Below are 19,648 nucleotides of genomic sequence, written 5' to 3' on the forward strand. Positions count from 1 at the left end.
GCCTGAGATCTTCACCCTTCCATATCCAAACTGCAAACAAATCAGGCAAACAATTGATTTGTATTTCTAAACAAATTTTGGATGTTTTTACTCTTAGAACACAAATACATTGAAACTGCTGTCATTGCTGAATTGTTAATGAGCTTGCCAGTGCTTTTATGAGAACCAGTGGTTTTGACTTCATTTTATTTCAGAACACTGCTGCAATTCGCTTGACTAATGTTTAAAACACTGCAAATTATTGAAAAGGGCACTGAGGATTGCACTTTAGAATTTTTAATTAGCCTTTATCTTCAGTAAATTTCATGTGTGATTTACTTTTTTGAAATTCATCCTGACAGGTGAAAATAACCTTAAATGTTCCTTTCGAAGATGAAACATTTCCACTTTGATATTTTCAACAGCAGTAGCAGTAAACTTTTTACAAAGAAATTTAATTTAGGTCCAATGAAAAATGTTTTCTCTAAAGTAATGCATGATCTTGATGAATACTTAAGTTTTCATCTTTGATTAAAGTAATCATGAGTATTATTTTGGCTGTCATTATGTAGCCCTAGTAAACATGTGAAGTGATCACAATGTGCATAGCTTAGAAAAGGTCACAGAATTGCAGGTTAGTATATAGACAGTTCCATAAATGTGTTGCAAGATCAAATGGGCTTTGCTTAAGAAATGTGGATGATGAAAGAAATACAACCAGATTGTAGTGACATAAAATTAGAGCTATGTTGGTATTATTGATAGACAAGAACATGTCCTTACTGGATTCCTAAGCAGTCACATCTGACAAGAACGCAGGTGAAGGGGTGTCGGGAGCTCCTGAGTACATTTGAAGCTTAATGACATAGTTTTTTTTTCAAAACACAATCCTACTATTATCCCCTGTAAGAAGTGATAGACTTCAGAGAACTAATCTCACATTTTTCCAAACTGTATGGTGAGTTTAATTTATGGTGTAAATATGCTGAAAACGTTGATGAGAATGGCTGCATTGTCTAGAGAACCATTCATACAGGAACCTGTTCACACAGGATTTGCTTTGCTCTATTGTTCATTATTAAAGCTGTGGTTATTGAGGAGCTTTAATGTTTTGATCCCTCCTTATACAACTATCTAAAGAGTACACACACGCACACACACACACACACACACACACACACACACACACACACACACACACACACACATATTGTCACCTTTTTTACTAAGTCAAGCTTCTTCTTTTGTGGTGACTGAGTCTTTTTCTTATATTTTGTTCTCTGATTTGAACGGTGATAGACGATAAAATGAAAAGTGTGGGGAGGCTTGTTGCCTTGAGGACATACAGAGAAGAGCCTCTCGGTTCAGAGAAGTCAGCTGACAGAGAGAAGGCTTACTGTTAAACTGATTAGATAGTCCGTCAACTTTTTTACTGTGTTCAGGCGAACATGAACAGCATGCAGACAATCGTGCACACACGAAAAAAACAGACAAATGAGTAGATCTGTGTGCACATACGTCTGTCCAGCCTCTCTGGTCTCATCCATCTGGACTGTGTTGTTGGTCAAAAGACTCATTGTGTGAAAAAATCTAATTATGTGTCTATTAGTCTCCTCAGTGTATTGAAGGCACTTGTTTGTAAGTAAACAGTCACTGTGGCCCTTCTGCCCAGACCAGCCTAAATATGTCACATGAATCAGGTCTGGGGTCAGATGGTAAGTGATTGGATAATCAAACAGATAATTGCAGCAATTAATTATTTTGGTTAAAAAAAAATTCCTGCATGATGGAAAAGTTGTCATAAATAGCGAGAGACTTCTTCCTTCTGCAAAGTTTCAGTATCCAAGAGATACAAGAGTTGTGGCCATGTTGTGCCAGCATTTTCTATGATTTGACAGATTTACTACTTTTATTCTGTAAAGAAAAACAAAAATGAAAATACAAAAATAATTAAAAAGTAATAATCGTTTCTTCTCCCGTTGGGTTCAAGTGTTTGATTTTGGACATTGAGATTGTTATGAGAGAAAGTTGCAGATAATGGGAGAGGTCGATTTGCTGGCTCACAGAGGGTGCAGAGAAGCTGTCTAACCGGTGACACTGCAAGCCATCGGCTTTGGGTGTGCAAGGTGTGAGTAAGTTACTGTGTGGATTTGTCAGTTTGCTTAGACATTTGTAACTTGAATCTGAGTCTGAGCTGGAGAGAAATGTGAATATTATCAGGAGAACATTCTCTCCTGATATACTGGCTAAGTGACTAAAAACTTAAACCTTGTCCATGTGCCACCGAGGAATTCCAAACACACACACAGACACACACCCACACACACACACACACACACACACACACACACACACACACACACACACACACACACACACACACACACACACACTCAGAGTGAGTCTGAATTTTTAGTTAATAACCGAGCAGCCCAAGCAACAGTGAGACTCCATGTTATGCCGTATTAAAACAGAGAACAAGATCTCTTTGTCTTTTGCATGGCTGTGGTGCCAACTTTTTAAATCTTACTGCTGTCTGTTTTGTTTTGTTTTTTCATTGAAGCAGATGTTTTGCCTTTATGTTTACGAAAAAAGGAAAAAAAAAAGTTTTCATAAAAGTGAAGGGAGGGAGTTTCTGTGTTGTGCAGACCTGCTGCCTGTTTGATCTGACAGCTAGAATTAGCCTGCAGGCCTGACAGAGGAAGAGAAAGGGCCAAAACAAAGGAGGATGTCTCTTTTCAGGTAATTTGAGAAGGAATACCTTGGAGCACAACTCTTTACTAATGATGAGAGAGTGGCGAGGGGGAAGGGAGACGAAGGAGAAGCAGAGAGGAGTGTAATTTCCCTCTTTCTACGCCTCCTTCATCAAACTGTCACTCATCCATCGGTGCCTTCGTCCCTCCCTATGCTTCAGGGATTTGAAAGCCTCTGGACACAACTCACCTGGTTTCTCAGTTGTTTCATTACTATCAGCTCCTTTATTTAATTTTGACCCTTCGTTAATTTGTCATTTCTATTACTGTTAGAACCTTTATAATTTTGACAAATTATAATTGTTACAGCTACGGTTACACTTGGTTATGGTTATAGTCCAGATCACATGTTGGTGCTTGAATGGCTGAGGTAATATAGAGGTAACATAAAGGCTGTTGTTGTTCGCTGTTAACTCAGCAACCTAACGTGCAATTTCACATCCGCCTCACTCATCAAACTCTTAAACCTTTGAATTAAAAATGGGGCTTTCAAAGTTGGTAAGCAGGACAAAGAAGACGAACAGCACAACAGTTTAGTTTCAGAGCCAGTCACTACTTCACTCAGCTCCAGCTCTGACTCTAACATTAGCCACAAAGTCACACAGAGTTTAACTGGGTTAGGCATATGATCCAAACTAAAGTCAACAAACAGTAGAGTAAGATACTGAAACCCACAGCAGTGATTTCCCGCGTTAGCTCTCCAAAGATTTATCTGCTTCCCACAGGCCAGCTGACGGCATTGTAGATGTGGTTGCAGCAGGAACCACAATGATAAGAGTTTCTTTGTCCATAATCTGGTGGATGTGCTCTTTCCGTTTGTGTGAAAGTCAGGGACACCTTGAGCCCAGGGCAAGTTCACATGCTGGCCCAGGGAGACCTGCAGTTAATTCATTTAATGTTAGACTTAATATTGAGATGGCGAAAATATAATTCTGTGATTTGTAAGCATGGAGTTAAGTTCCTCATAGGTAACAAAGAGACTGTCAATCAGTACCAGCATGGAACGTGAAATCATCATATTGATATAAACTTTGAAACACTCTCATTACTGATGTGAAGTCTTTAAATGTGCTGTTGAGTCTGAGCAATTGGCACAAAATGAGGAAATTAAAATCCTAAACGGTGTTTTTGGAAAATACAACACACTCAGAATTTGAAAATAAACGACAAATATATGCAATCATCATGCGGGAAAGAACAGGAAAAATTGTTGATATTACTATTATTATTATTTTTATGTTAAGTGATGTTTTGGTGAAATGATATAATAACTTAAAGGATTGATGCAAGCTTGCTTAAATGCTTGCAGGCAGCATGAATTGTCAGGTTCCCTTTCACATACCTTAATAAATTTGAAGCAAAAACCAAGCAATAAGTTGCAGAGTGTGGTTGCTTGGAGCCCTTGAAGAGATTAAAAGCTCTCGCTCACAAAGAGGAAGGCTTTCAAAACAGTGGGGAATGTAGCAACCAGACCATAAACCCACATACAGTATGGTGACAAGTGGCTCTCTGTAACACACTAATGTGACACTGGGAGGTCGAAAGTATCTCACTCGGTCTTAATGTTGCATGTTCTCCGTACATGTCGTGAGATGTCAACTGTTCACCTTAGTAATATTTTACCTTGTGAATATTTTCTAAAAATGCTCTATGAAAGAAAGCAAGATATCGTCGATTCACTTTGAATAAAATTCACTTCATCTTATGTTAATATGAAATAGATTTAAAGGTGCTGTAGGCAGGATTTTGCTAGTCAATGCTAATTTTTCTGTCTTTTCTTTGGATTAAATGTTAGAGTATCCATTGATAATCCTTTAGGAGTGTAGCATAACTGCACTACCGCGAGGGCGCAGCGTTTCCATCTGTCTCTGTTCTGAGCTGAAAAGGAATCTCGACAGCTCCAGGTATCTTTGACCAATCAGAGGAGCCCATGAGGCTCTAACCGTGATTGGTCAAGGGGCGTTCGTCGCACGTTCTTCTGGGAGGGGCTTAACTTGCGTAAGGGCGTGATGTCAGAGAAAACAGGACAGGATTGGCTGTGCTGGGTTTCAAATGGCCATCTTAGATGGGTCAAATTGCCATCTTGCTTAGGTAACCCTAAGCAAGATGGCGGAGATGCAGAATCCTGCCTACAGCACCTGTAAGCACTTAGAAATTTAAATTTGTCCTGGCACTGTCATGATGAAATACAAAATTCTAAGCATACTTGGGAAAGATGACGCCATGTTCTACCATTATTTTTGAGAACCACGGCCATTTTTTCACTGTTAGGTAACAATACTGATTTAGTTACAGTTTAGTTAGTGAAATTGCTTGAAGAGGAATATGTTTCTAAAGAAGCGGATGATGAACTATACATAGTGTGGACCTAGATGTTGACCTTTTATAGGCAGGCGGAGCTATTGTTGGAGAATCCACTTAAACCAACCACAGGATAATGACAGAACAACATACTGGTAGAAGGAGCTCTCAGAAACAGAACTGGCCCTGTGCTGTGTGCCACAGCCACGCAGATTAGTCTTTTTAGGTTTCTTCTAAACGTGGCCTGTGTTTTTACCACATGACCCAACTGTGGACTCCACCCTGCTCTGCCCTGATTTTTTTCTACACTGATACTTTTTGGTCTCACTCCCTGTCTCCCTTCTGTTTTTTTTTTTTTTTTTTGATTTTGCTCCTTCATTACTTTTCTGATTTTATTTCCGGTTCATTGCAACTCGTTATATTTTGTCTGTCTTCCTCTTTTTCTCTTCTTTTCCCGTACAGCTTTTTAAAAATCCTTCTTGAAAGAACAAACAATGTCCTGAAAGTTACAATATTAAATTAGAGTACCAGAGTTATTAGCATTTTTTTTTTTACATTTTACAGCAACCTTTCTCTTCTAAGCTCACACTAAAAAGCGAACAGAATTTGTTATCATTCAATGTCAGGACAAATGACTTCTTTTAGACTAAGATGAAAGTTTTTGTTTTCATCAGTACTGAAGATATTTGAACTTCTCACTTATTATGGTGCATATTACAGTTCAAATTTTGACTGCAAACACAATTGAAAGGAAGTAGGAAGGACGAGTCAGCTGCACCCGCATGAAATGCTTTTGATCTTTTTTTTTTTCGTCTTTTCGTGTGTACAATAGCAGCAGCAGTTGACTAGCCTGGCTGCACAGAAATAGAATGCAAGCATACATGTTAGATGTGTCTGCCCTTTTTAGTATATTAACAACTACTATATCGAATCCCAAAATGCTTACTTATTTAGTCTGCTCATTTCTGTGACCTTGTGCAACTATCACCATCATTGCTCCAAGGATTGTTTTTGTTTTCCTAAAGATGTAAGCTTTTCAAATGCAGATATCTAAGTGCTATCATTATATTGTTAGATGCTGTTTGTGCATATTTGTGATTTGACTTTAATTTTCTTAAAACTTATTCATCTGGTGAAGTTGCTGGGACAGTTTAACTGGCAGCAGATTTTTTTTTTTAGAGTTAAAACAAACAAATCAAGAGATCTTGCTTAGCATTTGTTTTAATTAAGTTAGGATTCTTTGCACAAATAGTAAAGCTGGTAATCTGCTTTGCAGTTGTATAACAATGTCGATGCATGCATACACAGGAATATAGTGCCGTCAGTAGACCACCTATGCTCTAGCCAAGATGCGGAATGATCCAGGGATTGAAATGTGAGCTGGTTTATACTCTCCCTCTTTCTCTCTCATGCTGTTTTTCTATGATAGCCGCAGGGATAGATCACGATGGAGTTATTAAGCGTAGCTGAGACAAGAACAGTGGCTAAAAGTGAAGGGGGAGGTGGGGTTGTGGCAGTTAAAGTTGGAAAGATGGGGGGGGTGGTCACCGAGTAGGAGACCATAAGCTATAGGAATTAGGAATGAGAAGACTGGGGGTCATCGTATAAGTAAGTGAGAATAAACCCACCCCTATTGCCCATTAAAAAACCCCACATCCAGCAAGCACAGGCAGAGGTCAGCATGAGGTAGTTATGGAGGTGGAGGAGGAGGAAGAACGAAGGAAAGAGAGAATGGGGTGTGCATGCGATGGGGGCGCTAATGTGAACCAGCTGTAGAAATCTGACACCTCGAGAGAGAGAGAGAGAGAGAGAGGGTTAGCAATGAGAGGTGGAGGAGTGAGAAAGAGGGGGAACGAGAGGCTGAAGGAAATTGCACAAAAGTAAGAAAAGGATGGAGAAAAAGAGAGGAAAAACGTCCTCATGGAACAAAAAAAGGAATCCTATACATGAATTTGGCAGCAAAATGTTTTTCTGTTGTGTTATTCCTGAAAATGGAGGTGTGTGTGTGTGTGTGTGTGCAGTTCTTGCTTGTGTTCTACAGTGTATATCATAACTTTTTCAGTAGAACCAGCCTGCGTCCTTTCTAGTGACAGACTATTGTGTCGGTGTGCTGGGTTATCACTTCTCAGCGAGACACCACTCCCTGAAAATAATGTGAATCATGCACAGCCTTGTCTGTTTGCCTCCGGCTCTAGTGATACAGCCAGCGGCTAATAATGAGCTCTCTATCTAGCAGTGAAACCTGAAGGACAGGGTATCGTTTCCTGATGCCATTTCATTTGGTACTGTCAGCAGTGGTTAAATAGCAGCAACTGAAGTGAATAGAGTTCACCTTGTGTCTTCCCTCTTTCCAAATCTCTGGATCATACAGCACATTTCTTTCAAACCTGCAGTCCCGATAACACTAATGCCAACTCTAGCAACAACAACAGCTCATTCCTAAAGAAAGTAGCTTAAAAATGAGGCAAAGCATTATGTCAGTACATACTTGTATTAAGTATCTGTTCTTTAAATATGTGTATCAGATTCTCCATTGCTTTCAAAGTTGAAATGTGTAAAATGTTCACACTGAAACATAAACCTGGCTTTAATGTGGACATGGTGTACTTTGTGTGACAGACTGCTAATGTGAGGGCAGAGGGCTCGGTCATTACTCTGAGAGAGAGAAAAAGAGCAGTCCCAATTCCCAGGATGGTCACTTTTTGTTGTGATATCATGACCAAGCTGTGTTTATGTTGAGAATGAGGAGAGGGGCATTTCTCTCTCTCTCTCTCTCTGCATTTGCAGAAATGCTCCTACAGCAACAGAAGATGAAAAAAGGGAAAGTGACCATGTCTAATCTGATGTAAAGATGGATGCAGTTTACCTTTCCTTTGAAGGTTGTCTGTAACTCATCTGTCACGCTTTTTGTCTCCACTACCATGCACTTTTGTTTTTGGCATAGTAGGGAAATAAATGAAAAAAATGAAATTATAGCATCCATCCAAATGGGGGGGAAAAAAAGAATGTATAGATGTAGTCTGTTTTATGTTCCAGGCAAGGTCTCTGATGTTTCTATGATGAGATACAAATTATACAGGTCTACTTAAACTTCATCAATCTGATGATTTCTGTATTAATGCATTATTAAACAATAAACTGGGTTTAGCACAGTTTGGGGTTCCGTGTCTTGCTCAAGGACACTTAGCTACAAATTGTCCGTTTGATAAGTTTCAAATGAGCTATTTGTTGATGTTGTGGTTTGCTGTATCATTGAGCTGGACAGCATCACTTTCAAAGATATCCTAATTATGGCAGACTCGTTGTACAGGATCACTATAGATTGTTCAACTTTAATAAGACAAAGCTCGTGAAACAGACAGTGACTGTAAACTGATGTTTGAAAAGCTCAGAATGTATTTTGATAATTCTTGCTGACTATTTTAAGTAACTGAAAAGGATACTACTTTAGGGTTTTTAAGGAGGTACTTTTGTTTGACCATCCATTTGTTAGTTTATAAGAAAATCACAAGTTCAGTTCAAGTAAGTGAAGAATTGCTCAGCATAGTGTGAATAGCCTATTGTTGATATTCAGTTTGATGATGTTCATATCGTGTCTGTCAGGGTCAACACATTAGTGATCTTGTTAGGGCAAAATGAGAATCTGTTCTTAGATGTTGTTTTTCATCTTAAAGAAGACATTGGGTGAGTCAGACGTCATACCAGACAGACGTTTCACAGATGTGATTGATCTGTGAAACTTTACTTTGTGTGATTCATACCTCTCCTGCTTTCCCAGGAACATAACTTAATGTCTTCAAGCTGCTTTGGGGTGGGGTGGCCAGCAGTAAATAAAACGATAGTAAACACGATTTCTTTCAAACAGTTGTGTTGTTGAACGCCAGGGCGACACACTGTTAAATTCTGTAAAAAAAAATAGAAGTCTGTTAGTCTGTCTGTCTGTATGTATCTCATAGTTTAGTTACTGTGAGTCTCTCTACTGTGTTATTGTGTTACCTGAACCCCTCTAGGGAAGCAGGTTTAGAGGCCTTTGTAAGAGACAGTAGGTTTCTCTGTCACTTGCAGCCCCCAGACAGTGTGTCTGCCATGTGCCTTACACACTCATACACACGACTACACATCAAAATAGCATGTACAGGAAATCACCTGACAAATGACATTTTCAGTCACTCACAAAATACCACTCTGACCGAATCCGATCATATAGAGAACTGACGATTGAGAGGGGGAGGGACTGAGGAAGACTGAGGAATAGAAAGTGATAAAGGGAACACTGCCACTAATCATTGTGTAAGATTTCGTTTTCCCCTCACTGACGACATGATACTGATTCTGGAAAATAGAACAAAAACAAAAAGCATACAAAAAAGCACCTCAGTTATCAGAAAGTGGTGATGTGTAGGTGGAAAACACCATTTGTAGGTCAACTTTAGTCATTTAGTCTACAAATAGACGTTTTTCATTTGATTGTTCGATGTACAGTTTTTACAGTTTTATCTGCTACAAGCAGTGTTTTCAATCTGTTACTTAACCACGATTTGTGTTGTTGCTTATTGCTTGTTTTTAGTTTCTGCCAGGCTTAGGTCAATAACTTCCAGATAACTCCACCTCACATCCTTCTGCTTCTGAACTTCTGCTTTGTCCTCAGTGACCCCAGTATAACCTTCCCAGTGAGGGGGCTTTATGGGGCAACAGCTCCAGGTTCAGCACACTTCCTTTAGTGATCTTTGGATTAGCGCAACAGAGCTGGCCTCGTCCTAACAGCTCATCTTAAAGGATCTCAAGAAACACTCAAAATCCCTAATTCTGTCAGGAAGTTTGCGACTATCTGAGTCATAATGTTCGTGGATGAGCACGTGATTTGTAGAAACAGTTTTACACACCTACAAGGGGAAAACATAAATGAAGTGTATTGTATGAGATTTCCATAGCAGTTTTAACAGTGACTTGTTTTTTTGCATAACCACACATTTGGCTAATCCTCCTACGTCGTGATGTGGTTCCCCACATATTGTTGTATAGATCAATATGCAGCTCTGAAGTAGTGTTTACTTGTGCTGGTTCATTTGACGCTTTGATGTGTGTGTATACTACAACTGTGCAAATGTTACCCTGAACAGTCAACCAGTGCTCTCAGTAGTAGCTGTCTGATGTGGTAGATTACAGCCACTTGACTGAAACTCACTCTTTTATTTTGTTTGTTGGCACACACATTCACATTTGTCTACTTGTTCAGTTCATCTGTCCATTCTATTGTCTGCACTGAGCTGGTGGACAGCCTTGAATCCCGAGAGCCTTTGCTTGCTCTCCTTCTGATTCCTGTGTGTTCGGGTCTTTTCAGGTGTGCTTCAGGTTTCTTGGGTGAATATTGCCAGCACAAAGACCCATGTCACCCTGGCTACTGCCTGAATGGAGGGAACTGCTCTGTGTCAATGTCGGATGGCGTGCCTGTGCCAAGCAGCGCCAGCTGCACCTGCCCTCTTGGCTTCACCGGACAACACTGCCAAACTCCACAGAATTCCACTTGCTATCCAAACAACCCCTGTACCAATCGAGGTGTCTGCACCCTGCTGTCTCTTGAAAAGTACAAGTGTGAATGTGCCAGAGGATGGACAGGTAAGTTGGTCATAAATTTCACTTCATGATCAGGTTTTTACTGGCCAAAGTATTTTTTTTCTTAGTAGAACAATTATATTGTTTTCTGTTGTTTGAAACCTCTGGTTTCTGAACTCATTTTAGGTGTTTTAAATCGCAGCAGCTGCTTTTTCAAATGACGCAAAAGGATAGCTAAAGCGTTGGCCTCAGCTTGACGTTGTCTCTTCCATCTCCCTAGGTCCACGCTGTGAGCATGAGGACAGCTGTCTCTCTAGTCCTTGTGCCAATGGTGGAAAGTGCAGCTCTCATTCAGGTGGTAGCTACACCTGCTCCTGTCCCCAGGGATACAAAGGTCCTCGCTGTCTTAATGACACAGATGAATGTGAAGACACGCCAACTTTATGCCAGAATGAAGGAGTGTGTGTCAACACCCCTGGCTCCTACAAGTAAGAATACACTCACAACTGACCAGATATGAAAGTGTGAATGAATGTCATTTGTTGAGAAATGAAACTAACATAAAGGACTCTGTGGCTGCAGGTGTAACTGCGCGCCAGGGTTTACGGGCCAACACTGTGAAAGTTCATATGTTCCTTGTTCACCATCACCATGTCAAAATGGAGGCACCTGCTACCAGAGCTCAGAAACCTCCTACACATGCCACTGCCTGCCAGGTAGGATTTCCCAACTCTGAAACAATTAGGCTTTTTCTTGTTACTTTAAAAGTCTGACAATGGAAAAAAGGAGCGTGGACAATAAGAGACTCAGCAGATGAAAAGTGAAGACATGACAGCCACTATAACAGAAGTACCACGATAAATAAACTTGGTTTTGAGTTTTTGAGTTGTTACATTATGTTGTTTGAGGTGAAAACAGACTGATCCTCCCGAGTGTGTTATATCAGACACACAGTACTGTCAAACTGCTACAGTGAGGACTCGACAGTAGACACAACAAACAAGTGTACACACAGCTGTAGCCTATTCTCCATCAGGATTTGTAATCCATCATGCCAGCACAGTTCTTACAGATTCTGTTCTCTTTGTTTACCAGGTTTTAATGGAAGCCAATGTGAGAACAACATTGATGACTGCCCTGACCACCAGTGTGCAAATGGAGGAACCTGTATGGATGGAGTCAACACCTACAACTGTCAGTGTCCTCCAGAGTGGACTGGTAAGACCTGAAGAACTGTGCTGTTGTTTAATGTACCCACTGTTCTACTCATTGGTTCACCCTTTTTCTTTTTTTGTTTATGATGGATCAGCTTACAGAGTCACCAAGTCGTGTTCTTAGAATAATGCACAACAATCAGGGCTGTTCTAACGGGGGTTCAATTAAAAGATATATTTTACCAAAGCATTCCTAAACAACCTACAAAGAAAACTCACAGCTTTGTATTTTTAACGTTGTCACATAGTTTTCATTTTTCCCATTGTTTGCAGTTAATAATTAAATTCAAAATTATTTAAATGACATTTACAAAAGATTCTTCTTTCCCATCATATTTTCTAATCTAGCAAGAGGAAAAGTTAATGTGTTGGTAGAGATTGAAATTCTCTCCATGGAAGGAGTTGAATAAGTTTTGTACTTTGCCCCTAAGTTCTAAGTTCTGGGAACATAGCATGCATTTAACATGCTGTTATCCTTTTTCCCCTCTTCACAGGCCAGCACTGTACAGACGATGTGGATGAATGTCATCTGCAACCAAACACATGCCAGAATGGTGGCACTTGCAGCAATGTCATTGGAAGCTATGTTTGTGTGTGTGTTAATGGTTGGAGTGGACCAGACTGCTCTGAAAATATAGATGACTGCGCTACAGCTGCATGCAGCCCAGGATCCACCTGCATCGACCGCGTTGCATCTTTTATCTGCCTCTGCCCTCGTGGAAAAACAGGTGGGATGATACAGACTTATACACCAATCCCCACAATGCATGTGTCTAGTTATTGCGAAGATATTTGATGAAAACAGCAGAAATATTTTTATCATCTGTTTTCATTCCCCATCTAGTTGATGTTCCTCTGAAATATTTGTATTTTCACCCAGTTTTTGAGTTGCACATTTCTGGTTTTGCTTATTGCTCAAAAAATTGGCATCAAATATGTTTTTTTTTTTCTGTCCTTGAAAGAACTTTGCCTTTTTTGGATCTTCTTTTGAGACATTTTGCCTGATTTTGTCTCCTCTTTCGATGTTGCGCGTCCTCAGGTTTGCTCTGCCACCTCGATGATGCCTGCATCAGTAATCCATGCAGAGAGGGCTCTCAGTGCGACACCAATCCCATCAGTGGCATGTTCAACTGTAACTGTCCACCTGGATATGTGGGCAACACCTGCAACACTGACAGAGACGAGTGCAGTATTGGTGAGACACTGTGTTTGAATCGAAGCTCAGCAGGCATTAGTATCTCAATTACGTCACAAACATCATTTCAATCGTCCTTTATCTCCAGGTACCAACCCGTGTGAGCATGGTGGCCAGTGTGTCAACACTGATGGCTCCTTCACCTGTAACTGTGTTCGGGGTTACGCTGGACCACGCTGCGAACAGGACGTTAATGAATGTGCTTCAAACCCCTGTCAGAACGATGGAACTTGCCTGGATCGCATTGGGGATTACACCTGCATTTGCATGCCTGGTAAATTTGATGAAAACCTGTTAATTACAGTACATTTGAAAGAGTCTAAGCATAAACCTGCAGCCTTTGACTTGGTCAAGTTTTTCTGTGAGTTACCTTTTAGTGTCAGGAGAGGGTGCTCCGTTTTACATTGATAAGTGACAACTTATCAATCGCAGGATCATCATGCTTCACTTCCCCAGAGTTGTTATTCACTACCAGTGAAATCGCTGGTAGTGCCTAGCAAAACTGCAGCAGTAGTCTGACAGTTACACTGGCAATCAAAACATGCCATTTCTCAACATTTCTGCAGGATTTGAAGGGACACACTGTGAAATTCAGGTGAACGAGTGCATGAGCTCCCCCTGTCTGAACCAGGGTAAATGTGTGGACCATGTCAGCCGCTTTGTCTGCGAGTGCCCAGCAGGTTGGTACACATCAAACAATTTTAAGCATTTCTTTGTACTCGTGTGCTCGTGTCGTCATTGTTCTCATGCTATTTTGCGTTTGCAGGGTTCAGCGGTGAAATGTGCCAAATAGACATAGACGAGTGCTCCAGCACGCCCTGTTTGAACGGCGCCAAGTGTATCGACCGACCCAACGGATATGACTGTGAATGTGCCGAAGGTAAAGGAAGTATCACGTTGAACGCAGTGTTCTATTTGACCCTGAAAATGATCTCAAGCTGTCACTTGATTCATGATACAGTAGTTTTGTATGTTGTTCTAAGAGAATTTTCTTCTCAGGCTTCACGGGCCTTCTGTGTGAAGAGAACATCAACGACTGCATACCAGCTCCCTGCCACCATGGCGTCTGCAAAGATGGCATTTCTACCTTCTCTTGCGAATGCAATCCTGGGTACATAGGCTCCATCTGTCATATCCAGGTCCAGGAATGCTACAGCAATCCTTGTCAGAACGGAGGACGCTGTATTGACCTGGTCAATGCCTATCAGTGTAACTGTCTACCGGGAACCTCAGGTAAATAATCATTGTGCCTTAGAAAAACCCTCATAATGCAACAAGTTCACCTCAAATTTATGTCTTGAACTCCATCATTTATTAATGTTTGGAGGAAGAAAATCTTGAGCAGTACAGATGGGAGAAATGTTTCAAACGCCAGTGTCAAATATAGGAAAGAATCAAACTCTCAAAATCGTTTGTCAGTGATTGCTCAAAAAATGTTTCCTTATTGCTTGTAAAAAAAATTCTGAACTTTCAATATAAAATTATTAAGTATAAATGATTGAAAATAATCCACTTAGCAAGCATTGTCGGTGTCAGCGGTTGTCACCCAGAGTAGAATCGTGAATAATTCCATATCTCTTTGAAGTTCAGTGTTGAACTGTTGAAAGTGACTGTATGGGACCCCCCATCCCCCACATTTACAGCTTCCTGAATCGTTTTCTGTGTAGTGTGACGTGTGGTACACTCTTTATGCACACATCAGTGAGGTAGTCACACGTCTGGATTGAGCTGTGCTACACCATTTCGCTTTGTGGATTAGTCAGCTCATTTCAGTGGGTTGTGCCACCCTGAGACTTGGTACTGAAGTCTGTACTTTACGCACATTGCCAAAATTGGTGTCGCTGTCACGTCTCACTTTCAGGTTTCATGCCTCACTTCCTCTCCTCTGATCTGCCTTTCACAGTTTGCTTTTTGGAATTTGGTTTTCTCCTTTCTTCCTTTTCTTCTGTCTCTTCAACTTCACATGTTCACTGTTTATTCCTACTATCACTGTTTGTGGTGGCACTCCTTTATGTGTGGTATTAAGTCCATTTTCTGATTTTGTTTTTCCTTTATTTGAGATCACGCTCCCCCTGGTGGTAAAAATAAGCTACTCTCCACATGGTGCTTCTGAATTCATATGTTTGTCTTTAAGGTTGTGCTTTGGCAAGGATAGAATTGTATTCTCCTTTTTTTTATTTTGTAGCAAATATGTAACATTCACAAAAATATGAAAAGGTATAGCAATTGAGAAATTACCTTTTTCCTCTCAGGGGTGAACTGTGAGATCAATGAAGATGACTGTGCCAGCAATCCTTGTGAATATGGAGAGTGTCAGGATGGCATCAACGAGTACAAATGTGTGTGTGCGTCTGGATATACAGGTATGTGTTTGTTAATGACTACAATGTCACATTGAAAAGGAATGCAGTGAACCTAATCTCCTGTGAATTGTTGTTTCCACTAGGAACTAAATGTGATGTGGAAATCAACGAATGTATTTCAAACCCCTGTATGAGTGGAGGGACCTGTGTGGATCAGGTCAATGGCTTCCACTGCCTGTGCCCACCCAGCACTCATGGCCCTCTGTGCCTTTCTGGAACTGACCATTGTGTGCCAAAACCTTGTATTCATGGAGAATGTATTGAACAACAACATGGGTATGTGAACTACCAACTCTTCATCTGTAGCTTTTTTTTTTTTTCTTGTTCTGAGATCCATCTGGTGTCGTTAAATACTTTAGTGCAAGCTTTTTTGCTATGGTTTTGCAGTGTATGCTGAAAAAGCAACCTTTGGAGTGGGACTTTCCGAGTACAAACACTATTTATATAAATAGTGTTTCCATTCACTTCAGCTAATTGTGGGGGTTGACTTTTAAAAACATGTCCAGGCTACCATATTTTCCAGATTGCCTGCTGCTCAACAGTATACTGACTAACATCAGCTAACATATATTTATGTTCACGCTGTCAAAACATTTTTTTTTTCAATCATGATTGATCACATAATTTCCAGAGTTTACTACAAATAATCGCATTTTGAACTGCATATTTAAAATTCTGTTATTTTGTATTTCAAGACAGTCTTGCGCCCATAATGTGAAGTATTTCTTACCAGAATGTCTCAATTGACAATCAGATGAACACAAAGAATTTCTTTTCAGACCTTTCAAAAAAGTGCCATGTAGATCAGGTTAATACAGTCTACTTCAAATGCTCTTTTCACTTAAAAAAAAAAGAAAGCGCCGTGCAGACCTGCTGATCTCCCTCAGAAATTCACCTTAAACAAAATGTTACAACAGTGAAACCATGATTTAAAGGCATGAAACAAGTTCCAAAGAAACAAACATAAAATATATTTTTCAAATAAAAAGTGGCATGCAGACCCACTGGTCTACTTGAAACTACAAAAAGTACTGCAAAGTATCGTACTGCTTAATTTTCATGCTAATCCTTGCTTGAAATAACAGCAAACAGGTGATCAGGAATGCTGCTGAGAAATTTGTACTTTGCTTATAACAGAACAGTCCAAAACATAGACAGCCACAGAAGGATACTTGTAACATTTTCAAGCTTCAAATGAAGAATCTATTCCTAATTCATCTGAACTGGAGTGAAAACACGTTTTAGTGACAGTATAATGAAAAAAATGCACTCATTAGACTTGACAGTTTTTTTCTTGTCTCTTTTCTTTGAGTCAATTGCTAACCCGAGTTCTGCAATTAATCGCAATTAAAAAAATGAATCTTTTGACAGCTCTACATTAATTAATCCTAATAACACTGACAACCCAAGTTCATAGATTAATTAACACTGTATTGCTGATAAAGCAGTGCGTCAGATTTACACTTAAACTTCCCTTCCTTCGTGTGAAGGTACCTTTGTGAGTGTGAAGCCGGCTGGGTGGGGCAGCAGTGTGACCAGGAGAAGGATGAGTGCCAGCCAAGTCCATGTCAGAATGGTGGTACCTGTGTGGACCGCCATAATGGTTACACCTGCCAGTGCCAAGTCGGATTCAGAGGTAAGACCATTGTCATAATTATGTTGCTGTCCCAGAAGAAAATATATATATTTTTAAATAAATGTACTTATTTGAATAAACATTGGAAACATTGGCCAGATTCATAGATTCCATCCAGCCCATTTCTATTAGAGGGATAATTTAAGTTACAGAGAGTTCGGTCCTCAAACACTGCAGAAGATGCACACTGAAAGTGTGTGTGCTCACAGAAATATAAGGAGAACATTTGCATTTACTTCAGTTTTTTATAAAGTCTATCTACATAGTCTGTGGCATTATGTAAAAATAAATATCCTAAATTTGTAATGTTTGTCTGAGTCAGATTTTGCAATTTGACTTCAATTTAATACTAATTGAACTTTGACCCTACTTCTACCTTTTCCCAGAATATTTGTACAAATGGGTGACATCGCAGGTTTGAACGTTCTTTTCACCGGAATGTTTGCACCTATCTGGCAACCCTTTTTCAGGACAGGTTTTGTGTATAGACAGTTGTTATAAAATAGTGTCTGTCATCTTGGTGCAGTTTGTATTTTGGTCTAGTAATTTGACAGTTTACACTCCGCCATGCAAGAGAAAAACTGTCTGAACACGTTTTTGCAGATTTTTCCCCCCAAAAAAATACAAAAACAGTCAGATAATCTAATCACCACTTCTTTTTAATTAGGCGTGAACTGTGAGAAGAACATTGATGAATGTGCGTCTGGACCCTGCCTGCACCAAGGCATTTGTATCGATGGAGTCAACAGTTACACCTGCCAGTGTAATCCACCATTTACAGGTGCGTGATGTGAATCCACCAACTATAGTTACTCATAAGAATGGAGAGCCACACTTTATTAGGGTCGGGTCAATCTTATCCTAGTAAAAACCTCTTTTTACATACTTTAATCTTTTTTTAAATGCATTTTAATAGGTAAACACTGTGAGGTGGAGCTCGTTCCCTGTGCTTCTCATCCATGTGAAAGAGGAGTGTGCCGTCCAACTGCAGATTACACCTCTTATACATGTCGCTGTCCTGCTGGTTGGCAAGGTACATGTGTGTCCACAAACTTTTAAGTTTCTATGTGTCTCTGAGTCTAATGCTGGAATAAATGGTTCTGTTTGTTTGTTTTGTTTATTTACACCTGTGTAGGATTACGTTGCAACGAGGATGTGAATGAATGCAAAAAGAATCCCTGCAAAAATGGCGGCCGTTGCATCAACAGCCCGGGAAGCTACATGTGTAAATGTCAGCCTGGATACAGCGGACAAAACTGTCAGACTGACATTGACGACTGTTCACTGAGTGAGTGCCACTTTAACACCAATTTTTCAAAGTCTCAGTCTGTGGCTGTGTTGGATATTAGTTCACTTACTTAGTTTCGGGGAATTCTTAAATCCCACTGCATCTCAAGTTATGACTATGTGACACCGTTACACTGATACCTGCATACAATGAGTCTGTTTCTTGAAACAGTTTCATTGACCCTTATCAATGAGCTAATTCAGCCAAATGTTGTTCAGAAGTGATTAATTTTGTCACTGACTGTAAACGAGTACGTAATCAAATCAAATGTTCAAACTGAGATCACCGGCTGAACTCCATTTGCAAAGCCCACGGAGCAAAATGTGTAACATTAGAGTCATGGTGACGGACAAGCCATGATCTTATCAGCTGGCTGGAGGACACACTACTCTCCGGCGCAGGAGCACTTCACACTCTGGGAAGGAAAATCATTGATGGATGAAGAAACTAGTAGAAGTATTCAAAATGAATTTAACACCAACTTCAGCAATCCTACTTGAAGATTCAGTTTGTTGTCATTCCATGATGAGTAATTTGTTTGGGTTCTGTTCTCTTTCTTGTCGTGTTTTTCAGACCACTGCCTGAATGGAGGCTCTTGTGTGGATGATGTTGGGGGTTTCTCCTGTGACTGCCGTCCAGGTTTTATTGGGTTGCGTTGTGACACTGAGGTGAACGAGTGCGACAGCCAGCCCTGCAAAAATGGCGCTGTGTGCCAGGACCACGTCAACAGCTTTGTGTGTATGTGCCAGCCAGGATTTTATGGAATCTTATGTGAGCGTAACATCCCTGAATGTACTGAAAGGTGAGCCAATTATTCAGTTATCAATCCATCTTTGTTTTTGTTCATCAGTTTTTCTTCCATTATTAATTCTCTCTAGTTGAGTTCTCCTTTGAGCTTCTAGATTGGAAAACAAGCTAAACTCGACATGAATCCTTTTTTAGAAGATAGCTGCCTAAACCTAGACTTAGTATGTGGCATATTTAGTGTTATCATGAGACAGCATTTAATGTGTGCATTTTTTCTTCCCTTTCTGTCCAGTTCATGTCTGAATAATGGGACCTGCATTGACGGCATCAACACCTTTTCCTGCCGTTGCCGCCCTGGTTTCTATGGAGCATTCTGTGAGTACGAGCAGAACGAATGCGACTCGCAGCCCTGTAAGAACGGAGGTACCTGTACTGATGGAGTGGGCACTTACCGCTGTACCTGTCCTGTGGGATACAACGGACAGAACTGCCAGGTAAAGAAAAAACACCTCAATGATAGCACTAGCCTTTGCCCGATTTGAAATAATCTAAGCCTAATGAAATCCCAGTGTTCTTTTATGTGCATCCAACTGAGAACATTTCACACAACCAGGTGTTT

At 40.2% G+C, this 19,648-nt stretch overlaps 1 protein-coding gene across 1 annotated transcript in view; it reads left to right on the forward strand.

The window, feature by feature from the left end:
* Nucleotides 1-19,648, forward strand: part of notch2 (notch receptor 2) — a 42,685-nt gene that overhangs the window by 14,436 nt on the left and 8,601 nt on the right. The window contains exons 3-20 of the mRNA XM_030082493.1: nt 10,375-10,649; nt 10,867-11,074; nt 11,169-11,302; nt 11,682-11,804; nt 12,295-12,528; nt 12,840-12,995; nt 13,084-13,269; nt 13,562-13,675; nt 13,762-13,875; nt 13,995-14,228; nt 15,248-15,358; nt 15,442-15,634; nt 16,849-16,994; nt 17,662-17,775; nt 17,911-18,027; nt 18,130-18,282; nt 18,856-19,084; nt 19,322-19,523. Of these exons, the coding sequence (XP_029938353.1) occupies nt 10,375-10,649; nt 10,867-11,074; nt 11,169-11,302; nt 11,682-11,804; nt 12,295-12,528; nt 12,840-12,995; nt 13,084-13,269; nt 13,562-13,675; nt 13,762-13,875; nt 13,995-14,228; nt 15,248-15,358; nt 15,442-15,634; nt 16,849-16,994; nt 17,662-17,775; nt 17,911-18,027; nt 18,130-18,282; nt 18,856-19,084; nt 19,322-19,523 (3,043 nt within the window). The remainder of the gene's footprint in view (nt 1-10,374; nt 10,650-10,866; nt 11,075-11,168; nt 11,303-11,681; nt 11,805-12,294; nt 12,529-12,839; nt 12,996-13,083; nt 13,270-13,561; nt 13,676-13,761; nt 13,876-13,994; nt 14,229-15,247; nt 15,359-15,441; nt 15,635-16,848; nt 16,995-17,661; nt 17,776-17,910; nt 18,028-18,129; nt 18,283-18,855; nt 19,085-19,321; nt 19,524-19,648) is intronic.

The sequence above is a fragment of the Salarias fasciatus genome, chromosome 23, assembly GCF_902148845.1.
Source record: "Salarias fasciatus chromosome 23, fSalaFa1.1, whole genome shotgun sequence".
NCBI classification, from domain to species: domain Eukaryota; kingdom Metazoa; phylum Chordata; class Actinopteri; order Blenniiformes; family Blenniidae; genus Salarias; species Salarias fasciatus.